The sequence below is a fragment of the Nymphaea colorata genome, chromosome 9, assembly GCF_008831285.2.
Source record: "Nymphaea colorata isolate Beijing-Zhang1983 chromosome 9, ASM883128v2, whole genome shotgun sequence".
Lineage (NCBI taxonomy): Eukaryota > Viridiplantae > Streptophyta > Magnoliopsida > Nymphaeales > Nymphaeaceae > Nymphaea > Nymphaea colorata.
Genome location: NC_045146.1, coordinates 19097947 through 19110769, shown reverse-complemented (window position 1 = coordinate 19110769; position 12823 = coordinate 19097947). Strand labels below are relative to the sequence as shown.

General features: G+C 37.5%; 1 protein-coding gene across 1 annotated transcript; it reads right to left on the bottom strand.

Annotated features, from left to right (window-relative positions):
* Positions 1–637: 637 nt before the first annotated feature.
* LOC116261008 (1-deoxy-D-xylulose 5-phosphate reductoisomerase, chloroplastic) lies at positions 638–7806 on the bottom strand. The gene is made up of 12 exons (XM_031639580.2): positions 7525–7806; positions 6564–6739; positions 5828–5914; positions 5589–5714; positions 5407–5469; positions 3435–3584; positions 3234–3301; positions 2914–3025; positions 2677–2781; positions 2460–2581; positions 2019–2165; positions 638–971 (listed from the first exon to the last, which is right to left on the bottom strand). Exons 1-12 carry the CDS (start codon positions 7637–7639, stop codon positions 809–811), a joined length of 1434 nt encoding a protein of 477 aa, XP_031495440.1. The 5' UTR covers positions 7640–7806; the 3' UTR covers positions 638–808.
* Between the last annotated feature and the right edge of the window lie 5017 nt (positions 7807–12823).

Below are 12823 nucleotides of genomic sequence, written 5' to 3'. Positions count from 1 at the left end.
AAGTTTGTTTTAGAATAACGCAATCAAACGAAGGAGAGAAAATCCAATATTTCTCATATCTGCTTATCCGGAAAAGCAGGTGAAAGATGGAATGGAAGGTCCCAGGTCCCAGCTTTCTTCACTAGTTGAGAGAGAGAGAGAGAGAGCAAGAGGAGAAAGAAGAACTCAAACACGCTACGCCAGTTGAAGGCAACTTTTTGGAGCACACGGCAGCTCACTCTCTTTGATCAAAACCAGAAGACCACATCAAACGCATGATAGAGAAAGAAATGAAGCATCATCCATGTTTTTAAGCGACAGATGGTCAAAAAATTCAGTCATACAGATACAGGCCGCCATAATCTTTTCGATCTGAACAGTTTTGATCTGAACCAATTCTTTCCCTTGCATGAGCTGATGGCCAACATAATCTGAACGCTGGAGAACTGATTTTCGAGTTCTTGATGATAAAATTCTCCATCAACACAAGGACAATCTAAGTTTTTTGATTTTCATCAAATTTGTTTTAATTGCATCAATGACTGATTACCAATTCAATTTTTGATGAATTATGAAGATAACCTCTCTCTATCTCTCTCTCATGCACTCTCTCTCACACACACACACACACACACAAACACACTCATAAACACCTATATAAACCAACATGATGGATTACAACTTTTAATGTTTCCTTGTTACAGAACAGAATTGAGCGGACCACAAGCTAAGGGGCCATCGCCCATTGAGGTGGGAAGATGGCATGCAGGGAGGTCAGCAGGCAAGCTTTCACCCTCCTATTAGGATAACGCTGCCGGTGAAATGGTTCTTATGCAGCAACAACAGGACTCACACCTTGCAGACCAGCCGCATAGTCTCTGGCCCATAAGTCATAATGTATGATCTCCTCCAAGGAAGGAGACTCCACCAACTCCTGCTGGTGCTTATCGCATGTCTTTTCTACAACCTTGAAGATGTCCAAGTAACTAATTCTGCAGTTCCACAAGGCACAAACCCTATTATCAAAAAGTCATGCTAAATTAAAAAAATTCCGTCCACCAACTACAACGTTCATCTTGACATTAATAAATGTCATTGTTTGCATTTGTGACTGTCAATCGCTTTCAAGTATTTTCTTGATTACTCAAATTTCCTAGGTAGGCCAACTGAGTCAAAGAAAGTGATGCAAAAATCTGACTTCTAATTGTAAAGATGCAGCGTCCAAAATTGAAAGTAACTGCAGACTTATGGTGCTACTCGACAATCTACTGGATAAATAGGAGGGATGTCTCTATGCATTGAAAATAAGATGTATATTGGTCTGCTAAGAAAAGCAAATATGATTTTGGAGTTGAAGATGGCAATTGCAGAGTAACTTTCTGTGGTCCACCTGAAGATGCTGACACAAACCAGAAGAACTAAAAAGATGAAGGTTGTAGAGAAGGAACATCCTTTCGAGCCATTAAGGAATGAAATTCTATCGACCTATGACAAAGGTATGCTTGATGACATTCCCCACAAGTATGACAAGATCTACAACAGAAATAAATACTTTCAAATATGCTTTCAATTTTAAAGGCCCCTTTAATTGGTCTATGGCTCTGGTTTCACCTATTGGGAATATTAGCGCAAATAAGGTGGCACAGCGGTCCCTTCTCCGATTTATGGCCTTGAATAGGATTGCCCATCATCTGTAGCTCCGTATCTTCCTATTTATGATTTTCTTCTTTCCTCTTCTCTTTGCATCATATGGACCTCATAGTGACGTAGCCATCATGACGTTTTTGCAGAAAGAAAGTTCAAACGGTGACATCTGGGAAACAGTAAGAGGAAAAGAAAACCACGCAAAAGACTTCGAGCAGAAACTGGCAGTCATGACAATGAAATTACCAAGGATTGCATCTATGCTTTTGACAGATGAGGATCTTCAGATCATTATTAAGACAACCGTTTCAGTTACTACAATCAGTATTACAACGAACTACTACTACTAATAATAATAATAATTTGAAGTTTGCAAACAGAGCAAAAATGTATACCTTTCATCAATAAACATCTCAACTGCCTTCTCATTTGCAGCACTGAGAACACCAGTCATTGTGCCTCCAGCACGACCGGCAGCATAGGCAAGATCCATTGAAGGATATTTCACATTATCTGGAGCTTTAAAAGTCAGTGAACCCAATCTGCATCAAGCAATGTGCTTTCAGTTCCTATTAAGCAACATGCTTCAAGTTCCTGATCAACAACAGACTTCATACCAAAGACAAATAGCAGACAACTAAAAATTGACCAGCTTTTACTGGTCTCTTGTATACAAGTACTTCAGCATAATTCTACCGTCATAGGAAAACTTTTGCACAGTTAAATGGCTAAAACAGTCATCCAAGTCCCTCAAGAAGAATAAACAATTAGCAGTGGAAAGCATTTTCCTACATCAGAAGAAAAGATAAAACTGGAAACAAGTAAATGTATCATACTTGCAAAGATCAAGACGAGGCCAGGTGATCTCTGAGCAATATATTCTGTCTGGCCATGATAAAGTGTAAAGGATAGGCAGGCGCATATCTGGCCATCCTAATTGGCCTAGTACTGAAGAATCCTGTTTTTGAAAATAATAAAAGAAAATCTCTTCTCAATTCTACTAAGTGTCACAGAAATAAGCAAGAATAATCAATGTGGAAATAAAAGTCAAACCTGTGTTTCAATCATTGAGTGTATAATTGACTGTGGATGAATTACAATTTCAATGTTATCATACTCAGCTCCAAAAAGGTAGTGTGCTTCAATAACTTCAAGCCCCTATTAAAGTATTGAACAAACATTTGCTGGTTAAGAATTTGAAAAATTAAATGAATAAATACAAAATTGCCAAAAAAATATTTTGATTTAGAATGGAATAAATTCAAGAGACAAATAGATAAAGGTAAATGCCTTGTTGAACAAAGTAGCAGAGTCAACTGTTATTTTCTTTCCCATGCTCCAGTTAGGATGCTTTAAAGCGTCTGCAACTTTCACTTCTTTCAATCTTTCAACAGGCCAATCTCTAGTAATCATGTCCATCAACATATTCAACAAACAAAACAAATCAAGACTTAGTAAGATTAGAGCAAAGCAAACAATTCTCAAAATTCTCAAATTACGACAGAAAAACTCAGCCATCATCCTTTCATTTTTTGCCGTGAATGTAATCAAGAAAACATTGAAAGAGAAGGAGAATAAACAAATATCTAGAGCTTCAAACTTATCCATACCGGAAAGCACCTCCAGAAGCTGTCAAAATAATGCGGCGAAGTGCATTTTCTGGCAATCCCTGAATGCACTGCACCATTGAAACTTCTTAGAACTATATTAATACTTTGCATACAATTTTATATGTGTAATTCCAACCGTGGCAGAAACTTTGCTACATCATAACGAACCCAAAAAAAGGAAAGTGCCACCAAGCATCCTACCTGGAATATTGCAGAGTGTTCAGAGTCTGCAGGGAGTATTTTAACTTGATGTTTATGAGCAAGAGGCAGAACAAATGGCCCTCCTGCAATAAGTGTCTCTTTATTTGCCAGTGCTATGTCCTTTCCTGCTTCTATTGCAGCTACAGTGGGCTGGAGAAAGAAAATACACATAAATACTCCTCACAATTGTGACGTATCGAAGCATATAATAGTAGTCATCAAAGCACTTCCTTACATGCACAATAAGGAGTAACAGAAAAGAACCGAAAATACACATAAAGATGAATGAGATGTATGTAAGCATCAGGACGGAGAGAGAAGTCCGTTTGCCGTGGTGCATAACACCCTTACATAGCTCTCAGATGGCACCACAATCAACATAGCAGAATGCTCTAGGGCACAGCCCATGGTGACTAGTAACTCAAAAGGAACACTTCTAAACTTCAGTTACGCAGCCACGTCATATGCAACTTCAAACATGAAATGAATATTTAAAAAATTATGCAAAGAAAAGAGGAAAGGCAAGTACCTGAGCCCTGTATGGAACAAAAAAAAGGCTTGTGACTACACATAATCAAATTTTATAAGGGAAAATTCAACCATATAAACAACCATCCTGATTGGAAATTGAAATACAACCAGCACTTATTGTTTGATGTTGTTTAACAAGTATTTTTCCTCTTTAAAGGACAGAAACATGACACCTAAGGCTGGGCATTGAGCTGGCCGGGACAGCCAAAGGCTCAACAAAGTCCGGCTTGGGCTGGCCCAAAGCCTTTGGTGGCAGCCCAAAGCCTTTGGTGGCAGCCCAAGCCCGGCCCACTTAGTTATTGGGTCGGGTCCGACCATCAACTTGATACCCATCGGGTATCCGGTTCGACATCTACCCTTATTTGAAACTCTTCATATTTCAATTTTTAATATATCAAAAACATACATCGACATATCAAGTGTTTCTAAGAGAGCCATCAGTGGCACATGAAAAGTTTCTAAGGGAGCCATCGGCAATGCAACAAAAGTTTGTATGCCGGCATCATGCATATATACATATGTATATAAAAAATAAAATGTGAAGAAATGACTTTTAAATATATATATCGGGATGGGTCGGGCCCCTCATACCCGGCTTGGGCCAGATAGGCCTGGCAAGTTTTTTTTATCAGGCTGGCCCAAATGTTAAATAGCCAGCCCAAGCCCAGCCCATCAGGGGCTGGGTACCCGACTACTCATCGGGTATTGGGCTCGTTGCCCACCCATCGACACCATATGGTGAAAAACATCCACCCATCTTCCTTCCCTCCAAAAAAGAAGCCAAGATGTGCAACTAGCAAAAAAAAAAAAACAATTGGATGACCAACTCGACCTATGTCCCTCTCCGACCTTTTCTCAAATTATAATTTTTTCTGTAAGCCTCCAAGAACACTACCAACTTCCCATGCCAAACTGACAAACTACATAATATGGTCAGACTTTCACCCATCTTTCCCCTGGCCTACCAGACTTCTTTGACAACTGAATATCATTTATAGAACAACAAGCTAATGCATAAGAAAGCAGATGGACAGACCATGAGCTAAAACACCAAACGCAAGCATAGAACATACACTAATGCAGCAGTCTGATTCCAAATTAAGCATGTGGATTATTACAATGAAGGGCTGAGCAAATTATTTCATCTAGTAGAAATTTAGAAAAATAAGAATTGAAACATTTAACCTGATCTTTTAAGCTCACAAATAACGTCATGCATATTAATCGAAGAGTCAGGAACATCTGGCTAAATTTTATCCAAAAAAGATTCCTTTAATAACTTGGATTCATGAGACATGAACCTTGTGATTAGCATGAAATACACATAACAACAACAACGATCGAGGAAGAGGATTTGAAGTCTGCACTTGGTTGTTTTAATGAACAGGCTGTAGTATAGCTACTGAAAGAAAGGCTTTAAACAGAATGATGTGTGATTTACCTTTAAACCTGCGCAGCCTACTATCCCAGTAACTACAGTAACGGCATCTGGATGACGAGCAACCTAAAAATTGAAGCAAAAAAAAAAAAAACATGTAAAGGACAAGAAAAAAATAACAAATTCTGGTGAATGCACAAGTTTTAATTCCAAAATGCAAGGTAGTTTAGGAAACGGCACATTACCTCTATGATGCCCTCCTCTCCAGGAATTATCTCTGGTTTATGCTCACAGTTAGCTAATGCCTCTTTAAGTTCATCACGTAGAGATTCATTTCTGATAGCAACCAATTTAGGTTTAAATGTTTTCACCTATACTCAGAAATGACAATTTGCCATGTTAAATACATATCAACCAAAAGTTCCATGAAGGCACGAACCATTATTACTTCCATCCCTTCTGGGTGGGAAAACTCTAAATTTACCTGGTCAGCCAGAAGAGTAACATTTGAACCAGCTGCCAAAGCAACAACCTCAAACTTATCAGGGTTCTCTGCAACTATGTCCAGTGTCTGAAATTTCCAACGTGAAACTGCTTGAGAAGAATTTCATAAAATGCAAAGGGACTGCACATGGAACCATTGCACCTTAAGAAACGAGAGGGAAGACAAAGAAGAAGTGCAAAACAATATGTCATGTGCTTCAACCCTTCAAATATGGAGGCTATGGTGCAAAGCTCAAAATGAGCACCTTAAGCTTTATGAGCGTAATACTGTTAAAAGATTAAGACTTTTGCTGCATTCAGGAAGAGAGGAAGAGATGTATTGAGTTTCCTAACGCATTTGCGTAGTCTTCAACTTAAGGGGCTTCCATCTATTGCTTCAGGTATTGAGGTTGCATCCAAGTGTACTAACAAACCAAAAGCTTACATTGTTTACATAATGGCAACCCACTAAAATTCTTTGTTCACATGTTGTAATTAATGGAAGACTGACCGACAATGCAATATCACGAAAGCCTGCCAAGTTTGCAACATTTAGGTGCACCCAGAGCATCATACATCAAGATGTATTCGAGTGTAGTCTAACCTACAACCAGTCAAAAGAAAACAGAAAAGCCCACTGCAACGCCATCATATTATACTCAAATTCCTTTTTCCACACCTTTACGCCATCAGAAGGTAATAAGGAGGACTGTTCTTGTACATGGAGTAATTCTAACCTGAGTACCAATTGAACCAGTAGAGCCAACAATGGAGATGGGCTTGGGGCCACTCCATTTTTTCTGCCACTGCTCTGCAACAGCTCTTCCAGGCCAGGCAGGTGGTGGTGCCTGCGCTGAGCAATAAACCCTTCTGGTTTTAAAATTGTTCTCCCTTCTTTTGAAACTAACGCCTCCTGCGACGTGAAGACAATTTTCAGACTTCAATTGCAATAGCAGATAAAAAATCAATGATGAACCTTCAATCTTTCTTAGAACTCAAACATGAACAGATACCAAAGTCATGAGGCTAACATATTACTGATATGAATCTAAGTCAAAATGGGTTTCTAAGAATAAGGATGAATGAAGCAGAAAGAAAAAAAAAAAGAAAAGAAAAAGAAAACTAACGCAGACATTACAGAATGCTCGAAATCATCAGAAGCAAAAGCATTTGAACCAGACAAAATTCAGTAGGACTCTGTGGACAAGAACTCCCAAAGAGAAAATCAAATAAGGGTAACTCACAGAAAGTAATTGATGCATATGAACATATTCCCATGCATAAAAACTTCAAACAGAAAGCGGAACTAGAACTAAAAAAGCTCCAAAGAAACAAGATGCTCAAAAGAGAAAAAAAACACATAATTTTGACGGTCGATCAAATTCAACAGGTATCCAGAAAGAAGAAGGACGAAAACAAGAAAGCTCTCAACGTATCAAGAGAGGAAACCCCACCCGGAACGGACAATTTTTTCTGCACAAACGGAAGCAAGGACCATTAAGATCAAAGAAGGCACCTTAAAATAAAACATCCAAAATCACATGCAATGAGCAAGAATAGCAAAAGGAAGGTAAAAAAGCGCATTTCAGAGTCCAGGACTAGCAAAGCCAAAGCTGCCACTCGGCCCACTCTCCAACTTCACATGAACAGCACACTAGAACAGAGGAACCAAAGACAGAAGAAGCACAGGACTCTCACCGTTAGCCGCCCTTACGGAGATCCCCTTAATCGAGTCATGGAAGGAGATACCATGGAGAGATTCGAGAAACGAAGACCGGCCGATTTCTCCCGAAATCTGCAGCTTCAAAGACATCTCCTTCTTCACCGAGAGAGAGAGAGAGAGTGAGAGAGAGAGAGAGAGGACAACGGCGAAGACGACACAGAAGCAAGGAAAGGAAATGCGAGGGAGGGAAAAAATAGTAATTAAAAGAGATGGAGAGAGGGGATAAGAGAGAGAGAGAGGGAATCCCTGAAGACGAGATTACGAGAGGACGGATTATATACCGCATCTCCGAAGAGAGAGAGATGCTTTGAATCGCTTCCTCTCTTACCGGTTAACCGGGATTCTAGTAAAAAACGGCCAATTAAATTTACAGTGAGAGTCCAAAGTACAAGCATGTCACGTTGTGCTGGGCCCCACATCAGTGCAGGTAGGCGTCACTCCTTGGCCTCAACAAAACAAGTGCCCAGCAACAAATACGTATCGGATATTCAACGATACGGTTCGTTCATCAGCTCATGTATCAATTAAATAATAAACAAATATTCATTTTTATTATGATTTTTATCCACCAGTTCATATGATATGATGCTGAATCGAATAATACAAGTCGATATAGTTTGGGGACTATCGGCCATGATTAATTTTCAAAAAATATATAAATAATAATAAAAAATTGGGCAGTAATCCCTAAGGTTTAAAAGAGTTTTAAAGTTATTTCTTGTCTTTATTATAGAGCCATAGGCTGCATTGATGCCTAAGGTAAGTTCTCTTACCTCATGAAAATATTTATTTTTTAATTTAATCTGTTTTTCATGGTTGAAATTACCAAAATGCCCCCATTGGTTAAATGGAAGACTCATCCCCATAAGGGCAAAATTGGTATGAAAAAAGAAATCACTATAAAAAGCAATAATACCCCTCAAAAAAATCTTATATTCCTGAAATATTTGTTCTTACAAGATCCCCATATTTTTGTTCTCAAGAACATAATGTAATGTGATTATGCTTGACGTTTGATTGGTAAGTCTAAAGCCAACATCTGCTATTATACTATGCTTTATAAAACAAGGACATTGTGTTCTTGGAATATGTGCTTCTAAAGCACCAAGTTCTCCTCATCAAACGACCTTTAAAAAGTGATTAATGTTGAAAAAAATTCATGGACTCTGGCCTACTCAGTTAAATGGATCAAAGAAAAGAAACGCTTTCTTAATAAGTCCATCTTTGTTTCTTCCAAATAATATTTTTTCCTAATATTTGTTGTCCTTTTGTATGACTGATATAACATTCATCCAAAGTATTTAAAAAAAAAAAAAAAACAAACTAGCAGTTACTATTTACTGGGGTTGTTGTTGAATTGATGTTAGCTGCAAACAGTCTTTCCACAAAAGTTCACAAAAGGACAACCTGTAATTTGCAAAACAAAAAGTTATGGCACCGTCTTGCAATACTGTCAAAGGGCATGACCACTTTATGGAAAAACAGAAAAAGTTGGTGGTATATTTTTCTAGAAAGGTCACCTTTTCTGACTCTTCCATTCAAATCAAATATTTGACCAGAGAATTGTTGGGTGGTGGGCCCAAGCATGGGCAGTTCATGTGCTACCAAAAACTATCACAGTGAGTGAACATGTCCATTAAGACTTCCAAATTATTTTAACGAAGTGTATGAAATCAAGCACTCACTTTCCACCATGCCCAAGTAAAGAAATCATTTTCTCTCTCCTCTCTCTAGGGGATCTTGAAGTTAGAAAGATTTTACAAGTCATTGGAATTTAATGCATGTCACTCACTATATTACCCATGTCTTTCCTAGGTGTTGTGTTGGGTAATGTTTGGTAGTTGAAGCACATTTATTTTTAGTTTTATTCATGGGAAAAAAACATTAAAATCATGAGACTTTGTCTCGAGCGGGATATATGTACTGCCCATAAAAGGCAAGTGCGTGAAGATTAGGGATGTCAATATATTTGATTTGGATTGGATATTCGATCAAGTCGTTTTGAAAAAATCGATGTGAAACAAAATTTAATCTTTGATTACAAGAAATCATACTGGATTCAAATTTAAGAAATGACATCTGATCAGATTCGGATTCAGATCCAGTTGTATATGAATATCTGATCGGATTCAGATTTAGATCAGATTTAATTTAAAATATACTCATAATTTTGAAACTCGACCATATTCAACTTAAAATTCGGATTGAATATGAATGTAAAAGTCGGATTTCATTTGGATTTAGATTGTGAAATCACATTCAGATTCAGAATGGCTTTTCTTTGTCTATATTCGAATCCCAAAATGTGAATATCCGAAAAAGCAAATACAGTGAAGGGTTATCCAATTCGAATCTGATCCGTTGACAGCACGAGTAAAAAGCACCTCTACGTTGGACCTCATGCCAACAAGGGGAGACGAGCTTTGCGCTCGTGCGCTTGACTTTGTCACTCCCCTGGCAGTGTAAAATCTCAATTTAAATGACATTGAACAAAGTCACCCCTTCTTGTCAAAAAGTCTCACTCCTCCCATTATTTCTTTGGATGTAACATGACACAACAACATATATAGGTGGCAATGAACCAACAAATTAGCTTTTCATTAGCAACAATTTTGACTCCAACTTGGAGAGAGAGAGATCGCCTGTATTGAATGATATGATTTACCGGCCAATCTATTGTTTGGAGGCGCCGGGAAAGTTCTTCCGCTAGGCTTTTGAAAGAAATGACATTGAATTTAATGTTTTTGCATTCTTCTGGTCAAATTTGGTGTGAAGCCTTGCCTGATTTTGACAGGAATGAATTCTCAAAATGGTATTTTTTTAATGTAACAATTGGTTGTTACAAAGTACCGAATTTTTTACATTACTTGGAGGGCCCCGTGAAAGTTCATGTGCAAGACTTTGAGAAAAATGACTTTGAATTTAATGTTTTGCAGTCTTTTGGTCAAATTTGGTTTGAATCCTTTGCCTGATTGAGAAGAGTAAATTTTCAAAATGTGTTTTTAATGTAAAAATGAGTTTTTACAAAGCAGTGAACTTTTTTTACATTTTTATGCCCATCAATTTTTCAGAAATGCCATGAGCAACCCCAGGCGCGTGCCCGGCTCTAGTGATTCATGGGGTTGATCCTTAAGAAACTGCGCAGGGTCTTAGTTGCCCTGGATGTGTTATGAACAAGATGATTTTTTTTTTCTACTAGAATTGTCATTATATGTCTTCGTATAATCTATTATTGCCAAATTTCATTCCTATCATTTTGAATTTTATTTGAAAATTATTATTTATTATTTTGAGTATATATATATATATATATATATATATATATATATAGAGAGAGAGAGAGAGAGAGAGAGAGAGAGAAAGAGAGGGGAAAACAAGTAGCTATCAATATTCATATAGCAGATTTGATTAGAATAATCTACATTGTTGATTTTTATATGATAAAATGATAAAGATTAAGTTCCAAATAGAGAAACGAAGTTGCCTTTTCAAGAACTTGAAATATCCCTGGAATGAGACAAAGGGCTTCATTGAAGAAAAGTCTTCCTTCCTTTTTGCAAAGTGTATTTTGGGCTCTTAAAAAAGTAAAACTTAACTTCTATGTTGACAGCTTAATTTTCATCATCCTATCTCTTTAAAATTGGCACCTCAAATGCTTCCCACCAAAATCTAGTCGTATCTATTTGTCTTCCTATATATAAAAACTATCCTATAAAATCGATCATTCTTTTTTATCATTGAATATTTAACTCAAAAAACATTTAATAAAGAAAGGAGTAAAATTTAGAATTGACAAGTTTTAGAACAATTATATGTGGTTGTATTTGTTTCATCCCAGTTTTGAGATCCACAGTGATTACTTACAGATCCTAGGATCTCAAATATATGAATTTAACATCATACCAAACCCGGTCCTCTCCCCCAACAAGGCCTGACCTTAAATCCATGGTTTTATAATGTAGCATGAATTTAAAATTCACGCTATTTAGATTCTTAGCTTGCTTAAACCGAGGGCTTCTCAAAATAAAACTTTTCTATGCAGCCTCGAATCTAAGATCCGAAGCCATCAAACGCCGCAATGCGTAGAAGTGAGACTCATCTTTTAATTGAAAAAGTGAGTGATAGATATGATTATTAAAATTTTAGAGAGAGAGAGAGAGCTATCCAAATAGATGTTGGTGGTAATGGAGGTGACATAGGCAAAGGTTCTTCTGAAACTCAACCATGGCCACAACCTGCAGAATATTTGCAGCCATATACAGCTTTGTTCCAGCAACGTTATGGCTCCTCATTTATTCCCTTCTAGGTGACCCTGACCAGATACGCCCTCCTGTCTTCCTCCTCCTCCTCCTCCTCCTTTCAGGAGTACACCTTCCTTCCATGTGTCATCGTCCTTTCCATATCTGCTCAAAAAGCACAGAGGATTCGCTTCAGGTGCTCCTTCAGCAACCTGATCCTCAAAACCAGGTGCTGCTTATGAGGCGGAATCACCAGAAAAGCATTGGTGAGGGTGACAATGGCATCTAATCGCAAAGGCGACCATTATATAATTCACCTTTCTGCTAATATTCTCTAAGTTTTTTTTTTTAATTTTTATGTTAGTATCTGTCATTTTATTCCACCTGAAACCCGTCGGTGGCTACCACTAGAGTTCCACTTAGAAAATTCTGGCTAGCCGGTACTAGGTATAAATATTTTAAATTTTAAAAGTGTTAATATCTGAAATAAAAAGAAAATTACCTTAAAGTATTAATATGAAAATAAGCATTTTTTGTAGGCCTATATGACCAGTTGCCCACATGGTGCCCACACATGCTGCCACCAATAACAGTTATAAGACTTCTGTTTGAGGCTTTTGGAAAAAACTTTTTGAGGACTAGTGTCTGAAAAACTCAATTTTGATGAAAAAGAGAGAGAATAATTTGGTCTCTTAGATTAAAAATGGCCATTCTAAAAACTGATTAAATGATCAAATTTTAATAAATTTTTGATTTTTACAAGACTACTTTCTTTCTTTTTTCGAAAAGTCAATTTTTATTAAGAGAAGAAAAATCTCAAACTCAGAAGCCGACTCTTTGCACCCGTAACCAGTAGGTGCTTGGTTAAAACAAGTTTTGCCTGAATCAGACAATTTGAAAATGTTAGGCCCGTTTCTAAAATTAGGGTTAGATGGCAGGGGCTAAACAAAATAACTCTAATATAAATCATACAGCTAATGATCATAAGCATGAGCATGCCTACAGAATAAATGAAAGAATCAACATGACCACGTGC